We start from the raw sequence: 21354 nt of genomic DNA, 5'->3' as shown, positions 1-21354 counted from the left end.
TTTGTTCATCCTAGAGTTCATTTTACAAAATTCTTAGGCTTATTGGAAAGGATTTAGGTGACTTTTACATCTTGCACATGGTAGATTCATGCTGTGGAATTTGATGTTATCAGTTTATAAAGGAAATGAATCAGTTGAATGAAAAAATTTCATTGGTATGAAAAAATTGAGGCTAATTTCAAGTCTTATTGTTCTGCTTTAGAGCGAAACATGAAGTTTCTGGAGAGACAGTGGTATTTCAAGGGGGAAGCCTTGGCAAAACACCCGATGGGTAAGTGTGCCAAATGCATTGATCGTTCATCATAAACACCTTTAGTCTTGTCAATAGAGCGCTCACAACGCTGATTCCCACCTTCCTAGGAAATGTTGTATGTTAATGGAAGAAGAAAACGTCTGTGGAGAAAGTGTAGTGTCTCAGCTTGAGGTTCTTGGGAAACAGACTGTGAGGTGGAGGTTTGTCTGCTGGAACCTGAAATGAAGAGTGCCCCAGCCTTATCACCTGGGGGAGCAACGAGGCCGGAGAGAGGGTTGGTGGCCCAAGGAGGAGCTGACCTGCTGCTAATACTTAAGCAGATCCTGAGCTCTGGAGATGGGCTGGGCTGGCCCTTCAGAGCTGTCCTGCTTTGAGGGGCCAGGCCTTTACATCCTCTCATTAGACTTTAAATCCCCTCGGTGACTAGGCATCAGTGGTGGGCCTCTCTGGAGAAGGACCTGACCTTGTACTGAGGGCGGTTCTGTTAGCTCCCGGGCGGCTGAGTCCTGAGGAGGGGTCTGGCAGCACAGCTTGGCATCCACTGCATTTCGTTTTTTGGGGGGAGCAACTCTCCTTGGTATTGTGGGGTCTACCAAGTTAGCATTTCAGATTAGTTCCTAGAGCTTTACCCTCTTTTTGTCTTATCATTATTTCATTGTGGTTACGCTGCTGCTTTTCCTCAGAAAACCCTCAGGTCAGACTGCTCGGCTGGGCCTTGCTGTGACATCACACAGAGCCCTGTTTCAGTGTTGTCTACAACACCAGAAACCAGTTGTTTGTTCTGTCCTTGACTTTCTCCCATAGCTCACTGTTTCCACATTGAAAGTAATTTTTTTTTTAAGTTTATTTACCTTGAGAGAGTGAGTGAGCACTATCAGGGGAGGGGCAGAGAGGGAGAGAGAGAATCCCAAGCAGGCTCTGCACTGTCAGCACAGAGCCTGACTTGGGACTCAGTCTCACAACCAGCGAGATCATGACCTGAGCCGAGATCAAGAGTCGGAAGCTAACCAAGGCACCCAGACACCCCTTGAAAGTTATTTTTGTTCCACTTACCCTCCCTGTAGACTTTTTTCTGAAAAGTGCTCTTTTCACAGAGTAACACAAATAATCGGGTCTTTGAGTAAATATTACTTGTTCAGAGGAAAGTTAACAAGACTCAAAAGAAGTTATCAAGATTGGGGTGCTGCAGTACTACAATTTGTATGGAATCTCAGAAGACCTTGCATAGCCAAAGCAGTCTTGAAAAAGAAAAGCAAAGCTGGAGGCATCACAATTCTAGACTTCAAGTTATAGTATAAAGTTGTAGTCATCAAAACAGTACGGTACTGGCACGAAAATAGACACATAGATCAATGAAACAGAATAGAAAGTCCAGAAACCCATAATTATGTAGTCAGTTAATCTTTGACAAAGCAGGAAAACATATCCAGTGGAAAAAGACAATCTCTTCAACAAATGGTGTTAAGAAAACTGGACCACTTTCTTACACCGGACAGAAAAATAAAGTCAAAATGGGTTAAAGTCATAAATGTGAGACCTGAAACAATAAAAATCCTGGAAGAAAACACAGGCAGTGACCTTTTTTTTTTTTTTTTTTTTTAATTTTTTTTTCAACGTTTATTTATTTTTGGGACAGAGAGAGACAGAGCATGAACGGGGGAGGGGCAGAGAGAGGGAGACACAGAATCAGAAACAGGCTTCAGGCTCTGAGCCATCAGCCCAGAGCCTGACGCGGGGCTCGAACTCACGGACCGCGAGATCGTGACCTGGCTGAAGTCGGACGCTTAACCGACTGCGCCACCAAGGCGCCCCTGCAGTGACCTTTTTGACATCAGCTGTAGCAATTTCTTTCTAGATATGTCTGCTGAGGCAAGAGAATCAAAAGCAAAAATAAACTATTGGGACTATATTGAAATAAACAATTTCTACACAGCAGAGGAAGCAGTCAACAAAACTAAAAGGAACCCGTAGAATGGGAGAAGATACTTGGTAAATGACATATATGATAAAGGGTTAGTATCCAACATGTGTAAAGAACTGATAACACCCAAAAACCAAATAATCCAATTAAAAGATGTGAATAGACATTTCTCTGAAGAAGACATACACAGATGGTCAACAGACACGTGAAGAGATGCTCAACGCCACTAATCATCAGGGAAATGCAAATCAGAACTAAAATGAGATACCATCTCATACCTGTCAAAATGGCTAAAATCAACAACACAAGAAACAGCAGTGCTGGCAAGGATGTGGAGAATAAGAAACCCTCGTGCACCATTGGTGGGAATGCAAAATAGTGCAGCCACTGGAGAACAGTATGGAGGTTCCTCAAAAAGTTAAAAATAGAATTATGGTCCAGCACTTACATTCCTAGGTATTTACCAAAGAATACAAAAATACTAATGCAAAGGGATGCATGCACTCCTATGTTTATAGCAGCACTATATACAATAGCCAAGATAGGGAAGCAGCCCAAGTGTCTGCTGAGGTAGATGAATGGATAAAGAAGATGTGGCATATATATACAATGGAATATTATTCAGCTGTAAAAAAGAATGAAATCTTGCCATTTGTAGTGAAATGGATGGAGCTGAAGAGTATAATGCTAAATGAAATAAGTTAGAGAAAGATACCATGTGATTTCATTTATATGTGGAATTTAAGAAACAAAGCAAAGATCATAGTGGGGAAAAAAGAGAGGAAAACCAAAAAACAGACTCTTAACTCTAGAGAGCAGACTGATGTTTACCAGAGGGGAGTTGGGTGGGGTGACGGGTGAAATAAGTGATGGGCTCAAGGGGCGCACTGGCTGTGATGAGCACAGGGTGTTGTATGGAACTGTTGACTCACTATATTATTGCACATAACACTCACTGTGTGTTAACTAACGGGAATTAAAAAAAAAACTTTAAAAAAAGATGGGCTGCTGTAGCTTAGAAAAGGCTTAGGGATGATAGAAGTTGTCTTTAAGTGACTTTCATGATTCTGAGAGATTGGTGCACAATGTAACGAAGAGTTACCCGCCTCCTGAGGTGGTGAGGTCTCCGCCCTCATGGGAGTCACAGGGGTCTTCAGGTCATTTATCTGGCATTGTCGATAATTGAACCAGGTGACTTGTATATTCCTCTCACCCTGGTTCTCTGCCTCAGTGGTGATGAGATTGAAAACAATTTTAAAATGTCCTAATATTGGTGAAGTAACTTTTACTGGGCTGAAGGCAGAGAAATACATTATCGTATGCTTTGTGTTTGTTTGTTTCCAAGCCAGGGCCTTTCTACTTACAAGGAGCTTTGTTCTCTGGCAAGTGATCTTAGTCAGCCAGATCTGGTGTATAAATTTATGAATTTAGCCAACCATCACGCAATGTGGAACTCTAGGAAGGTAAGTTCCTATCACTGGATGGTTTTTACTTTTTACTTCCAAAACCAAACCTGCTACGTTGGCAGGAAGTGGCAATTGATGTGCAGTGTATTTTGTAAGAATCTGGGATGAGAGAGAGCCAGGCCACCACCCAGGCTCATTGGTAAAGCTGGGACACCAATAAATCAGGCTGTATTCAGGGACAAGTTTGGGAGGGGTAATTTTGTGATCTTTATATATTTAGTGTATTAATATTTTACCACAGTAGATGTATCTGAGTCACTTCATCTTTTTATTTTTCTAGGGTGCTGCTTTTGGTTTTAATGTGATTGCCACCAGAGCTGGAGAGCAGCTGGCTCCTTTTCTGCCTCAGCTAGTTCCTCGTCTTTATCGTTATCAGTTTGATCCCAACCTGGGCATTCGACAGGCCATGACAAGTATTTGGAATGCATTGGTCACTGACAAATCAACGGCAAGTATCTGTGAACCCTTGTCTAAGATTGCCCAGTGCTCATCTTTCTTTCTACTTTGTATGCTTGTTTATTTTTTTTTATTTTTATTTTCTTTCAATATATGAAGATTATTGTCAAATTGGTTTCCATACAACACCCAGTGCTCATCCCAAAAGGTGCCCTCCTCAATACCCATCACCCACCCTCCCCTCCCTCCCACCCCCCATCAACCCTCAGTTTGTTCTCAGTTTTTAAGAGTGTCTTATGCTTTGACTCTCTCCCACTCTAACCTCCTTTTGTTTTTTTTCCTTCCCCTCCGCCATGGGTTTCTGTTAAGTTTCTCAGGATCCACATAAGAGTGAAACCATATGGTATCTGTCTTTCTCTGTGTGGCTTATTTCACTTAGCATCACACTCTCCAGTTCCATCCATGTTGCTACAAAGGGCCATATTTCATTCTTTCTCATTGCCACGTAGTACTCCATTGTGTATATAAACCACAATTTCTTTATCCATTCATCAGTTGATGGATATTTGGGCTCTTTCCATAGTTTGGCTATTGTTGAGAGTGTTGCTATATACATTGGGGTACAAGTGTCCCTATGTTTGTATGCTTGTTTAAACAAATGAGCTTTCTTTCATCTTTCAATGTATCAAAGATGCTCGTGGCAACATTTATTACAGTCTTAAAAATGGAAACAATCTAAATGTCCATGGGGTGGCTGGCTAAGGAAATGGCAGTGTATTCACACAAATAGAACAGTGTGTAGGTACTGGTGATGCAGTAGAGAACAGGTCATAATAGTTCCTGCCTTCAAGGAGTTCACTTCATTGAGAAGATAGACAAGGAAACAGGCAAATGCCAAGTATGATTTTCTCTCTTGTATTTCTGTTATCTGGCTGCTTCTCATACTCAGTTTCACTTTTAATTTTTTTTTTTACATTTATTTATTTTTGAGACAGAGACAGAGCATGAACGGGGGAGGGTCAGCGAAAGAGGGAGACACAGAATCTGAAACAGGCTCCAGGCTCTGAGCTGTCAGCGCAGAGCCCGACGCGGGGCTCAAACTCACGGACCGTGAGATCATGACCTGAGCCGAAGTCGGACGCTTACTGACCAAACCACCCAGGCGCCCCACAATTTCACTTTTAGATATTAGGATTTATCAGGGCTTGCCTCTGAGTACCTTTTACTCTCAACTTTATCTTCCTAAATGAGCTCATCAGTTCCAGTGGATACAAATGTCATCTTTGTTGTGATGGTTCCCAATCTTATAATTTTGGCCCATACACGACTTGCGTTTCTGACTTGCACATCCAAATGCCTTCTTGACGTCATCACTTGGATATTGTTTCAAGATACCTTAGACTTAAGAAGTCCAGAACAAGACTTAAAAAAACAAACTTTCCCCTCTCTTGTCAGCATTTATCCATTTACCCATGCCAAGAAACTTGGTATCATCTTGGTTTTTTGTCTGTCTTGCCCCTACACACAGTTGAATCCAGTAGCAAATTCTGCTGACTCTGCATCCAAAGTATCCCTTGAATCCATTCTCTTCTTTCCCTAATTCTTTCCTGATTAACAGGGTATCATCTTTCTCTTTTCTTTGCCTTCCTTCATTTAATAAGCAACCAATTAAAAAAAAAATGGATTGTGCCATTTTGGGTTAAGTCCTTTATTTAAAGTTAACTAAAGGAGTTAGTCCCTGGACATGTTGTGGCCTTTTCCTCTTCCTCAGTTTGGTATCAGGTTGAGTGTGCTCTTGTTCATGGTGATAGGCACTTGAGGATTCAGCTTTGAAGGCTCTAGGAGAGTATTTGGCATCCCTGGGTCAGTCAAGATCTAATAGGCCAGTTGGCTTTACAGATCTGAGTCCAAGGCACAGGCTGAGGCTCTTGAGATGTATCATCTCCTTATAAGCAAAAGGTGATATAGAATGTTTAGAGGTGGACATTGGAAGATGTCAGTTTGTTAAATCATAGGTGAGTTATTCACGTCTGTCTTGGATTTTTTATGGGTGAAGGAGGGTAACAAAACCTCTTCTACCTACAAGAGTAAAAGTGGAAAAGCCATAGTTTTGAGATTCTTTGGATCAGTATAAAAACTGAGTCTATCATCGGTTGGTTATTACCAAATATATCAAACAAAACAGGCATAAAAGATTGAACTCACCTTTCATTCTGAGCAGTCATAATCTGTCTTTATGTGCCAGACACTGTGCAAGTTACCAGGGAAGCGAAGACAAGTGAGACCCTGTCCCTGTCTTTGAGGTCTCAGTGTGATGAAGCAGCGTAGTTGTTTACAGTCTGATACGCCGTGCCTAACAAGGTGCTGTGGGAAGTCAGAGGAGAGTAGCCGGTCTTCTCTGCAAAGATGATGCCTGATTTGAATCTTGAATGACAAGTAGGAATTAGCCAGGCAAGCAAGACATGGAAGGGGATTGTAGCGAGAGGTAGTATGTACTAAGGAATAAGGGTGAGATGGCACATGATACCTTTGGAGCTAGATCGGTCACAGAGGGCTTTGTATCCATGTCCCAGTGGCTGGACTTTATTCATGTACTAAGGAAAGCAAGAGAATCAAGTTTGCATTTTTGAATGATCGTTCTGGTAGCTGGCAACAAGCAGAGTGGGGAGAGACTTGTAGACTGAGAAGCCTAGAGACACTTAGGCTTGACCTTCAGAGATGTGGTCCGTATGGTTGAGAGGTTAATAATCTGTGGATGAATTTCACATTTTAAATCTTACCTTTTTCTTTCATTAGGTGGATAAATATTTGAAGGAAATTCTTCAAGATCTGGTTAAGAACCTTACCAGCAATATGTGGCGAGTTCGAGAATCTAGGTACCATTTTTTGGAAATATAAGACTAGTCAAATAGAAGTGACTTTTTTTTTTTTCTTCAGGTTCCCAAGCTTTATACTTTTGCAAAAGGAATAAATTCATGTTACTAAAAAGCATATTTTTGGTTGGGTTAGACAATCTGTGTTTAACTATTTAAAACTCAAAAAAACCCCTCTAGTTAGTGGTGTTTCTAACTTGTCTTAGTTTACAGAAGTATGACATTAAAGAAGATCACTTGTTAAATTGGCACTGTCGAGGCTTTGTAGGGCATCATTTATTTATGTATTTATATGATTTATTCAGTGCCTGCTGTGTCCTTTCACTTTGCTACCCATGTAGGGATACACTGGTAACTAAAAAGTGATGTATCCTCTCAAAGAGGCTGTATTATAGTTGTGGGACACAGACATTTGATGAGTGCAGATGTCACATGCCTGTGGTGTGTGCGGAACTAGGGAGAGAATAGGTATTGCTGTCCAGCAGTGAGGGGGTAGGAACTGGAAATCCAGGTACAATCCCTATTCTTGTTTGGCAGGACTGTTTCATAGTAGAAGATTGAACTACCTTGATCTTATATTTTAAAACCAAATTGTTTCTTTTCAGCTGTTTAGCTCTGAATGATTTATTGAGAGGAAGACCCCTAGATGACATCATTGATAAACTTCCAGAAATTTGGGAAACTCTTTTCCGGGTACAAGATGATATCAAGGTATTATAGAAATAGTCTGCATTTATTCATGGAATAGGTGTAAATGGATTGTTAAAGTACATATGTTAGGTGTTTCACAACTCACTCCAGACAGTTTTAAGAGACTACAATTTCCTCCCGAAGTTTCAGTCTTGATGTGTCTGTGAAGTTACGAGGGTGGATATCCTTAGATCTAAATTGAATTGACTTAAAAAAAAAAAAAAAGTGGCTACAGTCTGACTTTCTTTCAATAGAGATTTAATGATGCTGTTGATTAGGATAAATAACAGTTTGGAAATAATCCAGACTACCTCTACTTGATCAGTTTTATAAATTGGATCAGTCACTCCCAAATAATGGGACTAATTCTCTTGAATTTTTCCTAAGTGATTCAAATTTTAAATACTTGGGATATCTCACCATTAGAATTAGGTACTTCAGTTTTACCTTTCTTTTTGCTTTATTCATTACAGACTTTTAAAAGTCTTCCAGAATCCTCACATAGATATCTATATGTTTGTGTTAATAATACATTTAGCTTCTAAACTGTTATAATAGCCAGGTTTTTGCAAGGTCACAATAGGTCCTTCCTAATTCAAGGAATATATGCTGTTATGTTCCTTGATGGACAGGGAGCCTAGTGAAACTCTATTTTTACCTGGTATCGAAAGTAGGATTTTTCACTAATCTGTATAGAGTCGGGGGCAGTTAAGTACACATTGTGGGGTGGATGAGAATGAAACGAATCTGTATCATGCCATACTTTTCCTCATTTTTAGGAATCTGTACGGAAAGCTGCAGAACTAGCCCTGAAAACCCTAAGCAAGGTGAAAACTCCTATCTTATCTCGGGGATGAGGTGGGGCAGGGTTTTCTGAGACCAGGACAACAGTGACTTCTTTTTTGTCATATAAGTTGACATTGAGTTGCAGTGACATGAAGTAATTGGCTTCATGTTCTAGTTCACAGTTCTTAGAGTGAATGAGAAATTGGGTGCCATTATACTAGAATACTAGTAGTTGTGACAAAGTCTATGTCTGATCTCTTTCTGTGGTCAGCTTCTCTGGGCCTTTACATAAGATGTGACTTTCACTGGACCCTTGTAGATCAAGCAGCATCTATCTCGTCTCTTACTATTGCTATGGTTATGTGTTAATCTTCCTTGCATATTTACGAGGTTGCCAGGCTTTTTGAAATAAGTTTCTTACTTGAACTTGATTTTGTGGTATTTCAGGGACTTCTACATTCTAGCTATGTAAACCTTGCCATAGGTTACATGTAAGTAGTAAGTAGTAAAACCAGGTTTTAAATCCAGATGTTTCTATTTATTTAATTTAGAGAGCATATGTGTGACTGAGCGGGGGAGGGTTAGAGAGAAAGGGAGAGAGAGAGAATCCCAAGCAGGCTCTGTGCTGTCTGCTGAGAGCCCAGTGCGAGGCTCAATCTCACAAACCCATGAGCTCATGACCTGAGCCGAGATCATGAGTCGGACACTTAACCAACTGAGCCACCCAGGCGCCCCTAAAACAGGTATTTCTTATTTCTCATTTGTGTCCCTGACCACTGTGTTATGCTGCCACCCAAAGTTATTGATGATGATGATAATACCTTAAGCCTTCTGCAAAGTGCTTTCTTACACATTTTCTCATTTTATTTTCGACTGTTTCCTGTTGGCCTGAGAAAGCCAAAGCTTATAGAGTGGAAGCATTACCCAATTCCTTTTAGTTACTGGCAGACAGAGGACTCTTTCCTGTTTCTCCCCAAAGTATCATGGAAAGTTGATTAACTTACTCTTTTCTGTGGCTATGGGAAATATTTTGTTAGAGGAATGCTTTACTGGGTAAGAGGTCATTGTCACTAATTTCCACACTCTGTGTATGTGAGGTTTGTGTGAAAATGTGTGACCCTGCCAAAGGAGCAGCTGGCCAGAGAACCATCGCTGTCCTTCTGCCTTGCCTTCTGGACAAAGGAATGATGAGCCCTGTGACAGAAGTTCGAGCCCTCAGGTGTGAATCCGCTGATTAAATGAATATATTGGATTTACTTAGTTCCTAGCCATTCAGCAGAAATAGTGTGTCTCTGAATGTTAGATTCTTAGAGTATGGAGAAATGAGTTGAGGATAGCCTATTGAGGTGACCGAAGAGCATTTGTGAAAAGTTGTGAGGTAGACCATTTTTGCAGAAACAGACATTCTCATGGGGACCTTGCTTTGGACCAGCATTCTGCCATTCTGCCTTGACCTTGAGTTAGGTATCTTACTGTGTTGCCATCAGCCTCTGCCCCCAGCAGGCACACATTTCTGTTATGTCACAGGTCCTTGGGAGTTATTGGTTATATCATTTAGTTAATATTTCGCAGATTACTAGCTTTAAAATAAACTGTACCACCTGCAACAATGAATTACTAAAAAAATGCACTCACATGTTTAGACATATATGGGTATTTTGTAAAATTCAATGGTGAACGATTCTAGTTTGTATTGTTTTTTTGTTTTTAAACTAGACTCCTATCTAGGAATTTTATCTGTCATTTTAGTTCAGTCTTAAAATTAGATCAAATTAATACTACCAGCATAGTACCATACTTACAGTAACTGTTTCATACTACTAATAATAAAATAGCTGAGGGGAGTTTTTTTTTTTTTTTAAAGATTTTGCATGACAAAGGCAAGGGAATTATAAAATTAAGATATTACCATTTTGCTATTCTCTGTAAGATAATCTGCGGTAATGATCATTAGTAGCTTCTAACTCCACTGGTGAAAGGCTGATGGGAAACTTTAACTGAATGGTTAGGTCAACCAAACTTGAATCCACTGATAACTCTTCACAAAAAAAGACAAGCAATGAGGAGGGCACTTGTTGGGATGAGCACTGGGTGTTGTATATAAACCAATTTGACAATAAATTATATTAAAAAAAAAAGACAAGCAGACATTACATGCATCCTGATGTGATGGAATAGGACATGTACACCACCACCTGTGAAAGATTTGTATTAAAAAAAAAAATTGAACCTGATGTAGCCTGCAGATCTGTACAGGGGACAGAGGAGCATGTTAAATGACACCATTGGAATACAATTGATGAGCACAGATTATAAAAAAAAGGGTAGGGACGATACTGTTAAAAAGGATTTGGGAAATGCAGTAAATTGCAATGGGTGGGTGGGCTCTGGATCCAATTCCAACAAACCAACTTTTTTTTTTTTTTTAAGTTTAATTATTTTGAGAGAGCAAGGGAGAGGCAGAGAGAGGGAGAGAGAATCCTAAGCAGGCTTTGCGTTATTAATGCAGAGCCAGATGTGGGGCTTGATCTCACAAATAATGAGATCATGACCTGAGCCGAGATCAAGAATTGGGACACTTAACTGACTGAGCCACTCAGGTACCCCAGCAACAAACCCAACTCTTAAAGACACTTGTGAAACAGGGAAATTTGGATATCAGATTATGTGAAAAATATTATTAATATTTTCTAAGCTTGAAAATGGTATTTTGGTTGTAGTAAAAGATCCTTGTCTTTTAGGGACACATACTGAAGTTTAGTTAGGAGATACTTGAAAGTAATATGATGTCGGAGAGGGGAAGTGTGCTTGTGTGTATGGAGGAGGTATAAATGAAACAAAATTGGCCAAAAATTGCTGGTTGTTGAACCAGGTAGAGAATATGTAGGATTTCATTTACGATTCTTTTCTTCTTTCACATATGCTCAAAAATTTCTATAATAAAAAGGAAAAAGGTAGTGTTAGGACCAGACTCTAACCAGGCGAATGTATTCCTGAATGCAATAAACTACAGAATGTCCCCATGATTAGATTTGTAGAGCTTCTTGCTTTTGTTAAAAGGACTTAGGAGTTGTGTTCTGTGTGTCTGTAGCATTAACACCCTTGTGAAGATTAGCAAAAGTGCAGGAGCCATGTTGAAACCACATGCACCAAAACTCATCCCAGCTCTGTTGGAATCCTTAAGTGTGTTGGAACCCCAAGTTCTCAATTATTTGAGCCTCCGGGCTACAGACCAAGAAAAGGTGAGTTGACAACAAGACATGTTGGTCATGGTCAAGGAGGAAAAGCCTTGTTAAGGTCCTGAGTTCTGTCTGAACAGTCTTTCTGGTGTTCCTAGACAAACTCCATGACTCAAATGATACCTTCATCACTCTTGAAATAACTCAACTCCTGTGACTACATGCAGTGTGTTTTTTGGAGGGGTGGGAGGGTGTATGAGGAGTGCTCATGTACTATTTTGTGAATTGGATGAAAGCTAGTACTTCCATTAAAAAATGGATTTATGTTTATATAACACAGTTTTTTGTACATGTTTCATTTTTTTTTTTTTTTAAGGGGTGGGTTCCACACCTTCAGAGTCCTTCTGTGGACCACTCCTGCCCTTATAAGAACAGAGGATTTGTATCTAGACTTGGGCATAGTCCAAAATTATTCTGCTCTTCAGATATACTGTAGGTGCCTAGACTGATCAAAGTTTTTTAAAAATTGTAGGTGAAACATTTGCTGTGAAAAAATAATGCAGAAGGGTAGACAGTAATCCCCTAGGAGCCCCCTCTCCCTTGCTGGTATAGTATCACTTCCTGAGGGTACCCACTCTCAGTGGTTTCCTGGGTCTGTTTTGAAATTCCTTTGTAGTCATAGCCTACAAACACAAACAAGCACACGAATTTGAAAATAGACGATGAATGTTGTTCTACAACTTTCTTTTTGTTACTGACAATACACCATATCTGTAGATAGAGCTACTTCGTTCTTTTTAATGTGTGTGTCATATTTTATAGTGAGGTGATTGCAGATTTTTGTCAGATTATGCAGCATCAAAGGTTGTGCCTGTTCCTTTATATATTATTTTTTTGAAAATTTCCTCTAGAAACAAAGCCCTTTTATGGGTGTATGTGTGTGTGTAGGGGTTCTTCTTAATTAATTGTATGTGCTGAGTGACTTGAATTTGTGTTCTCAGGCTGCGATGGATAGTGCTCGACTTAGTGCTGCCAAATCCTCTCCCATGATGGAAACAATCAACATGGTCAGTGCTTAATGTAATAGCAATGTTTGGCTACCTTAGAGTGTAATTTTTCAGTCTTCAGGGTCCATCAAGTGATGTAGAGATTTAAGGGGTGAGTCAAGCACCTATTGTGACTCTAGCTTTTTCTTAGTATAGTTTTTTCTTCTTCTTCTAGATTGCTAAATGGAATAAATCATTTTCTAAATACCAACGTCCATTAGTTCAGATTTGTGTTATATTAAAAGATCCCTCAAATGTGTATTTCTTTTGGCCTGCCTGTTTAGAAAGATTCAGATAGTTGTCTCTGCCTGAGCATTGTCCTTGGGAGGACCTAGGAAGGTGTAAGCTGGAGGTTCAGTAAAGGTAGGCGGCATGAAAGAGAGGGAAAGAGAACTGAAGCAGTGCTGAAATGTTTTGGTCGTGGAAAGGGATTTGCAGAAAAGAGCTGCTTGGCACTGAGGTTCTAAATTCTAAAGGTCCTAGAGTCTGGGATTAGGGGTCACTAAAGTCTAGAGCCAGCTCTGCTATGCATACACTGGAGTGCTTAACTGACAAATTGTGAGCTACTGGAAGTTGTTTTGCTAAGCAGAGTGCAAGGCTGGACAAGAGAAGAAGATATTCTTTAGTGCTTATGGGGGGACTATCACCAAATTTTGGTCTAAGGATATTATGTCTTAATTGGATTATTGAGGGGAAAAGAAATCTTAAATAAATAGAAACGGTTAGCAAATACCTTACAGATATGCTCATTTATAATAGAATGTGTGTCATTGCATTTTTAAAACATAGTATTTACCTAAGAAGTTGACTTTAATAAGATGGTTTGGTTGGGCAGGCCCCCTGAAGCCAATTCATGTGTTTTACACTGAACATGAATTGGGAAAGAGGAAGATAGGCCCAGAGAAATCCTTTCTTTTTGGGTAATCATGATTCATTTTCTCCTGTAGTAAGTAAATGTTTTTTTGTTATTTTTGTTTTGCTTTTATTTTTATTTTTTTAAACATTTATTATTTTTTTTAAAGTTTATTTATTTTGTGAGAGCCCCTGAGCCGGGGGAGGGGCAGAGAGAGGGAGAGAGAAAATCTCAAGCAGGCTCTGCCCTGTCAGTGCAGAGCCTGATGTGGGGGTCGGTCTCACCAACAGCAAGATCATGACCTGAGCCGAGATCAAGAGCTGAACGCTCAACCGACGTAGCCACCTAGGTGCCTCTTGTTTTGTTTTTATTGTTGACCCACTGGTAAATGGTTTTTCTGCTTGTAGTACAGTGGTGGTTTTTATGTTGAAATCAGTGCAAAATCAAACCAGCAATTTTCAACTTCATGTCAAATCCAGCGGGTAACATATTTGACATGGCAGTTTTAATTGATGTGATATTGACTTCATCATTTTCTGAGGTTAACTTTGTGTTTATTCTTTTCCCAAAGTGCCTGCAGTATCTTGATGTGTCGGTGCTGGGTGAGCTAGTTCCTAGATTATGTGAATTGATCAGAAGTGGTGTGGGTCTCGGAACTAAGGTAAGTAAGTGTATTTTTTCACAAGAGGAATTTTCATCTTCATTAGTTTAGGCCACAAAAATGTAACAGCTATCATACTGAAATTTATAGTTCTCTGTAACACTTAATAATATCTTATATTAACTATTTTGTTTCTATGGTTGCACTAATAAGTTAAAACCTGTAACTCAGAATATAAAACATGTGCCTTATTCAGTAAATTGTATCTTGCTTTTTTTAGTGGAATCATTTCTGTTCCCTGGTTGCCATGTACATGCTCTCTGGGTCCTCATCATGATCAGTTATTAATGGAAATGCTTCTAGATATCAAGGCACGGTGGTTTTAGGTGGTGATTAGTATTTTCACAGGGGCCAGCAGGTGTCTGGTTAGAAAAATGTCTTCCTGTTTAAGATCTTTCAAGGATCAGACCCAGTCCCCACACTTTCAAAACAAACAATTCAGATTTTTTTTTCTCCTGGCAAAAGTAATACTGCTTGCATTTAAAAATTTTACCATTTATAGATCAGGAGGAAGTTAAAGATTGTCCACTAAGTTTACATGCAGAGGTGATTGCTGTTAATGTTTCACAGTGTTTTCTTCCACTCTCTTTTCCGGGCCTGTGTCTTCTATAGCATCCTCTTTAATGACCATAGGGTACTCTGTTGTGTGGCTGTAGCATCATCTACTTCAGTCCCTCAAGGAACATCTGATTTCAGCCTTTTTGATATTAAACAAAGCACTGTGATGAATGTCTTTGGACACATCTGAAGCTATTTCCTTTGGTTAAATTCTTAGAACTGAAAATGTTAGAACCAGGGTGGCCAAGAGGACATGTTACCCCTCCTGAAAGACTGTACCAGTTTTCTTTCTTTCTTGCAATGTATGTGAGAACACACATCTTCCTACTGAAAGCCTTGAAAAAGATCTTTGCATTGCTAATTTAAAATAAGGACCTTCCTCTTTCCAGATTGAATCCTGCAGGGGCTGTTAGGCTTCATATATTTCTCATCTTTAAATCATTGACACCTAAGACAAAGGGTTTGAAAGAAAGAACATTGTGACCATCAAATTTAGACCTTTGCCTTTGTAACCCTGTAGGGAGGCTGTGCCAGTGTCATTGTGTCATTAACTACTCAGTGTCCCCAGGACCTAACACCTTACTCAGGTGAGTTTGTCAAAACCTTGTGTGGTGACATTTTGGTATGGCCATGTCTTGTGTGACAAGGTTTTTAAAAAAAATTATTCAGACACGCTTGTGATCTTCTGTATGGTTTTTCTCCCTTTGACCCCCCCTTTCTGCCTTTGTTTCTTTGTTTGCAACAAGGTGCAAGGATGATCAAGTTTAGTTGGTGTTCACTGTTTTATAAGTATTGGATCAATTCTTACTGGTATAAGGAGGTGAAAGTATCTGCCATTTTGTAGGATTTGTTTACCACTTACGTCTATTTTTTTTTTAAAGTTTGTTTATTTTGAGAGAGAGAGAGAGAGAGAGAGGGAGAGAACAGCAGGAGAGGGGCAGAGATAGAGGGAGAGAGAGAGAGACTCCTAAGCAGGCTCCACGTTGTCAGCGTGGAGCCTGATGTGGGGCTGGAACTTATGAACCATGAGATCATGACCTGAGCTGAAATCAAGAGTCAGACGCTTAACTGACTAACCAAGGTGCCCCTTTTTATGCCTAATTTTATGTTAGCTTTTTTCTCTTCTTAGATTGCCTTCTACATGGGGCAAATGAACTTTATAGTACCTAGCTCTCATTTTTGCAACGTTTCCTACAGTATTCTAGACACAGATTGTTTAATTTTATATCAGGCAAAGGAAACAAGTGGATAGTACAATTGTAACATACTTGGGTTCCAAACTAGTGTGGAATAAATCAGATACTAATTACAGGATTAAGTTTGTTTTTGTCCTGGGAACAGAGCAGAACGTTTTTCCTTGTTGTTTCTGATAGGTAAATAAGTGTCATGTGTTTCTCCGTTACTTCTGATAGGTAAACTTATGAGTGCTTTGCTTAGTGGCCTGACAGATCGGAACAGTGTAATTCAGAAATCTTGTGCATTTGCCATGGGCCATTTAGTTCGGGTGAGTTGAATTTTGTATTTAATTAAGTAATTATACTTTGGTAATTATAAAGGAATAAATAGGGTTGCTTTCTCTCTCAGACTTCACGGGATAGCAGCACTGAGAAACTCCTACAGAAACTCAATGGCTGGTACATGGAGAAAGAAGGTACCTTTCTTTTCCTCTTCTCTACTATTTTTAACTTAGATGTTAGCAATCTAGGAACACAGTACAAATCAGGTCTTGCCCTCTGATATTATGCGCTTTGCTTAGGAACATTTCTGACTGGTTTTACGGATTTGTTTTGCCACGGTGCAAGCTGAGCTAGTAGTCTGTTGAGATCAGTCACCCTGACTGACAGCAGCAAGCATGATGAAGATTATGGTGTTTCTGCTCCTCTTTAGAACCCATCTACAAGACCTCTTGTGCTTTGACTGTTCATGCTATTGGACGATACAGCCCGGATGTATTGAAGAACCATGCCAAAGAAGTTCTGCCTTTGGCATTTTTGGGCATGCATGAAATTACTGATGAGGAGAAAGCAGAGAAGGAAGAGTGTAACTTATGGACTGAAGTGTGGCAGGAAAATGTACCTGGTTAGTAAACAGTGCCTGTGAATTAAACCTGTTTCTTAAAAACCACAGCTGGGGTTTTTACTCTTACTTTTCATCTATAAACTCTTGTAGTTACTTTCCCAGGACTTTAACATCATGTGTCCCATTTGGTTTTAAACCTGTCCAAATTGCTACGTTCTCAAGGTTGGCCCTCAGACCTCTTTGCTCTCTGCCCTCATTGCTGCCCACGTAACAGAACAGAACTCTGCCCAAGCAAAGTAGAGCTGTACCTATTTGAGTTGGGAGTGAATGGTGATTTTATGTTGCCTTAGTGTATTATTTCAGAGTAATGCTTCTTCATTCTGTACTTCACCTTCACGTGTACAAATGGATGGTGACCATTTGCATGACACCCTCCTGTGGGCATATTCAGGTTTATAAAGTCTTACTGTTATAAAGGTATATCACAACACTCCAACACTCCCCTCTTTCTCTTTCAGAGAGTGGTATGATGTAACTGTTGAGAACATTTATTGCTGATGGTCATTGCCTTTTTCTTTTTCAGACTTAGAAAAAAGTTGATTTTTTTTTTTTTTTGTCATTTAAAAGTTGCTCTAATTTTGCTTTTCATAACCTAGGTTCCTTTGGTGGCATTCGGTTATACCTGCAAGAGTTGATTACCATTACCCAGAAGGCTTTGCAGTCCCAGTCCTGGAAAATGAAAGCCCAGGGTGCAATTGCCATGGCATCAATTGCAAAACAGACCAGCTCCCTAGTACCTCCATATCTGGGAATGATACTGGCCGCGTTACTGCAAGGCCTGGCTGGAAGAACATGGGCAGGAAAGGTAAAGGAACCATTCATGCCCAGTTAAATTGAAGGTATCCTTAAAGGATTATGATTTCATCTTTCATTTTCCATAAAAATTAGCATCTGCTTTTGTGGGATGTCAGGTGGATTGTTTTATCTGAACCAGCTTTTCTAGCCAGTGGGAAGCTCTGTGTAAACTTGGCCTGATTAAATATGATGTTTCATGAAAGTGTAACCCACATGTTTTTGAATACTGCATAGTAATGCTGGAGATTGATTTTTATCTATCATGTTTAGCTTTCCAAGAGAAGTCTTAAATCACCTGGTTGGCTGTTTCATACCTGGTGACCTCGTGAACAGATCAGGATTTGGCACACGTGAAATTGAGTAGAAAGCAAGCTGTGCCTAAACCTGGAGCTGAGGGTGCCCATCGGCGAGGCCTGTGAATTAGTCACTTCATACACATGGGTGATAGTAGATTACTTAGAGTGAACACTCAGCGGGGAACATGACATGTGGCAGCATGTAACAATCTACTTGCTGTGGTCACAGTCAGTGGCGGCCAACACAGTACTGTAGAAGAAGTGCTGGACTGGGACTTCTGTGATTGACCTTGGACAAGTCAGGTCTCTAGGCTTTCTAAAGTGGAGATGAAGACACTTGTCCTCCCTCTGTGGTTTGTAGTAAAACTCTGTGGATGTGCTTGTTAAATAGTAAAGTGTGTTAAAGATACTATGACTCTGGCTAAGTTATTAAATACTCCTCAGGTAATGCAGTCATCGTATATAGAATGTCAGTAACACACATGTGCTTAACAGTATTCCCTCATCTTTCAACCCTTTAGGAAGAGCTTTTGAAAGCCATTGCCTGTGTGGTGACAGCATGCAGGTAAATGTTTTTCCAGTGACGATGCCATTTCTTAAACAGAACCCGAGAGCTGCATTCCTTACTAACTGTCCTGATTCTTTTGTGTGGATCCTCTAGTGCACAGCTGGAAAAGCCTGTGCCCAATCAGCCCAGCACAAATGAAATTCTCCAGGCTGTTCTGAAGGAGTGTTGCAAAGAGAATCTTAAATATAAGATCGTAGCAATCAACTGTGCGGCGGATGTCTTAAAGGCCACCAAAGAAGACAGATTCCAGGAGTTTTCGGACATTGTCATACCTCTCATCAAGAAGGTAACCACCACCTGTAAACCCTTCTGGTTTATTTTATTTTATTTTATTTTATTTATTATTTATTATTTATTATTTATTATTTATTTTTAAATTTATTTTTTAACATTTATTTATTATTGAGAGAAAGAATGTGACTAGCGGAGGGGCAGAGACAGAGAGAGAGGCACAGAATCCAGAGCAGGCTCCAGGCTCTGAGCTGTCATCACAGAGCCTGATGTGGGGCTCAAACCCACGAACTACGAGATCATGTCCTGAGCTGAAGTTGGACGCTTAACTGACTGGGCTACCCAGGTGCCCCCACTCTGGTCTAGTTTATAAAAACTAAATTTAAAAAGATTAAAAAGAAAAATTTTTTAAATTTTGAAACTTAAAAACTTAAAAAATTTAAAAAGAAGGGAAAGAAAGGAAGATTTTCCACGCACCCTGTTTACATATTTTATTAGGATTAGTGTAACTGCAAATAGCAGAAAATGCCGCAATATCATGGCCTCAAACAAGATAGATGCTTTTCTGTCACCTAGGAGGCTAGGCATTCTGGCTGATTATGCTGTGAGCTCTGCCTTCCCTACAGTGTGCAGGTGTAACTGCCTTCCAGGCGGGTGGTGGCAGAGGAGATGAGGAAATGATGCAGGATCCAAGTAGGCATGGCCATTCTTCTCTCAAGGAGAGTTCTTGGACACTTTGTGGCACTTTGACTTGTATTTCCTGGTACTTAGCTAGGTGGCCACACCTGGCTGCAACAGAGGCTAGGAAAGGTAGTCTTCTAGGCATCCATTTGCCCTTCATGGGAGAAGGGGAGAGTGTGTGTTTTATTTTGTTTTTTAAACAGAGCAGAAAGCAGTTTATTGCAGGGATTTCAACCCGCAAGCTGAGAAACTCATGGCTATGGGAACAGTGAGTTGGCAGGAGTGAATGTTGGAGCGAATGGACAGTCTCTAACATAGTGGTGATGTGCTTTTGCCTTTTAAGTGTGTGCAGAAGCCATCCTAGTCATCCTAGAATGAAGACAGGGAGGTCAGTGTGTCACTGTTGTTTTAATTTTTTAATGTTTTTAAAAAAAATTTTTTAACGTTTACTCATTTTTGACAGAGACAAGTGTGAACGGGGGAGGGGCAGAGAGAGTGGGGGGCACAGGATCTGAAGCAGGCTCCAGGCTCCGAGCTGTCAGCTCAGAGCCCAATGCAGGGCTCGAACTCACAAACCCCGAGATCATGACCTGAGCTGAAGTTGGACACTTAACTGACTGAGCCACCCAGGCGCCCCAGTGTTTGTTTATTTCTGAGAGAGAGACAGAGTGAGAATGGGGGAGGGGTGGAGAGAGAGGGAAACACAGGATCTGAAGCAGGCTGCAGGCTCCAAGCCGTCAGCACACAGCCTGACACAGGGCTGGAACCCACAAGCCGTGAGATCATGTCCTGAGCTGAAGTCAGACACTTAATTGACTGAGCCACCCAGGCGCCCCCTCAGGGTGTCTCTGTTATTTGTCTCTACTGTATATTGAGGGGACTTTGATAAAAAAGACTTAGGTGTCATTTGGAAAATGAAGTACTCATTTTTGGAGATTGGACACTGGTTCAGAGAGAAAAAAGTTACGGCTTATCATTTTTTTAAGAAACATGAAATGTTTTAAATAGGATTTGTATTTCTTGTGTTGCTGCTCGTTGGTTTTCTTTTAACAAAAAGTAGTTTAGATAATTTCTGTTATATACTGATATATGGATATACATGGATTTAGGAGACTGTGTTTTAAATACATTATTTCACCAGCTAGCTGCATGAGTCACCTCTCAGCTTGTTTCCCTTTCTTATTAAGAAAGAGTTTGGATTTAGATGATTACCAGGTTCTTCCATTTTTAATCCCATGACTCAAATGCAAATCTTTTTGTATTATGCTTAAAATACTACATATACAGGGGTGCCTAGGTGGCTCAGTCAGTTAAGCATCTGAGTCTTTTTCTTTTTTCTTTTTTGTTTTTGAGAGAGAGAGGGTGCAAGTGAGCGAGAGGCAGAAAAAGAGAGAATCCTATGAGGGACAGAGAGAAGTGGGGTTCACCCGAAGTAAGGCTTGAGCTTACCTGAAGGTGGGGATCATGCTCACCCAAAGTGGGGCTTGAACTCACGAACCGTGACATCATGACCTGAGCCAGAGTCAGATGCTTAACTGACTGAGCCACCCAGGTGCCCTTTTTTGTTTTTTTGTTTTTTTTTGTTTTTTTACAGTTTATTTGAGAGAGAGTATGTGAGCATGCGCACGCACGCACGCAGGGGAGGGGCAGAGGGAGGGAGAGAGAGAATCCCAAGCAGGCTCCCTGCTGTCAGTGCAGAGCCCAGATAGGGAGCTTGATCTCATGACCGTGAGATCATGGCCTAACTGGAAATCAAGCGTTGGATGTTTAGCTGACTGAGCCACCCAGGTGCCCCATGTGTCTCTCTCCTTTTTTTTTTAATCTTTTTTGTTTTTATGTTTCATATTATTTATTTTTGAGAGAGAGGGAGAGAGGGAGAGAGGGACAATGTGCGAGCAGGGGAGGGACAGAGAGAGAGGGAGACACAGAATCTGAAGCAGGCTCCAGGCTCTAAGCTGTCAGCACAGAGCCTGACGCAGGGCTTGAACTCATGAACCGTGAGATCATGACCTGAGCCAAAGT

General features: G+C 40.4%; 1 protein-coding gene across 6 annotated transcripts in view; it reads left to right on the top strand.

Moving 5' to 3' along the window:
- Positions 1 to 21354, top strand: part of ECPAS (Ecm29 proteasome adaptor and scaffold) — a 108799-nt gene that overhangs the window by 77208 nt on the left and 10237 nt on the right. For all 6 annotated transcript variants that reach the window (XM_043566675.1, XM_043566677.1, XM_043566674.1 and 3 more), the window contains 17 exons: positions 203 to 271; positions 3520 to 3637; positions 3921 to 4088; positions 6833 to 6912; positions 7515 to 7620; positions 8379 to 8426; positions 9483 to 9604; positions 11477 to 11627; positions 12566 to 12631; positions 14035 to 14124; positions 15203 to 15269; positions 16095 to 16186; positions 16267 to 16333; positions 16570 to 16761; positions 17358 to 17566; positions 18374 to 18417; positions 18514 to 18706. In XM_043566675.1, the coding sequence (XP_043422610.1) occupies positions 203 to 271; positions 3520 to 3637; positions 3921 to 4088; positions 6833 to 6912; positions 7515 to 7620; positions 8379 to 8426; positions 9483 to 9604; positions 11477 to 11627; positions 12566 to 12631; positions 14035 to 14124; positions 15203 to 15269; positions 16095 to 16186; positions 16267 to 16333; positions 16570 to 16761; positions 17358 to 17566; positions 18374 to 18417; positions 18514 to 18706 (1882 nt within the window). The remainder of the gene's footprint in view (positions 1 to 202; positions 272 to 3519; positions 3638 to 3920; positions 4089 to 6832; positions 6913 to 7514; positions 7621 to 8378; positions 8427 to 9482; positions 9605 to 11476; positions 11628 to 12565; positions 12632 to 14034; positions 14125 to 15202; positions 15270 to 16094; positions 16187 to 16266; positions 16334 to 16569; positions 16762 to 17357; positions 17567 to 18373; positions 18418 to 18513; positions 18707 to 21354) is intronic.

Source organism: Prionailurus bengalensis, chromosome D4 (assembly GCF_016509475.1).
Source record: "Prionailurus bengalensis isolate Pbe53 chromosome D4, Fcat_Pben_1.1_paternal_pri, whole genome shotgun sequence".
Lineage (NCBI taxonomy): Eukaryota > Metazoa > Chordata > Mammalia > Carnivora > Felidae > Prionailurus > Prionailurus bengalensis.
The sequence above is the reverse complement of the archived record's forward strand: the minus strand, read 5'-3'. Positions and strand labels throughout refer to the sequence as shown.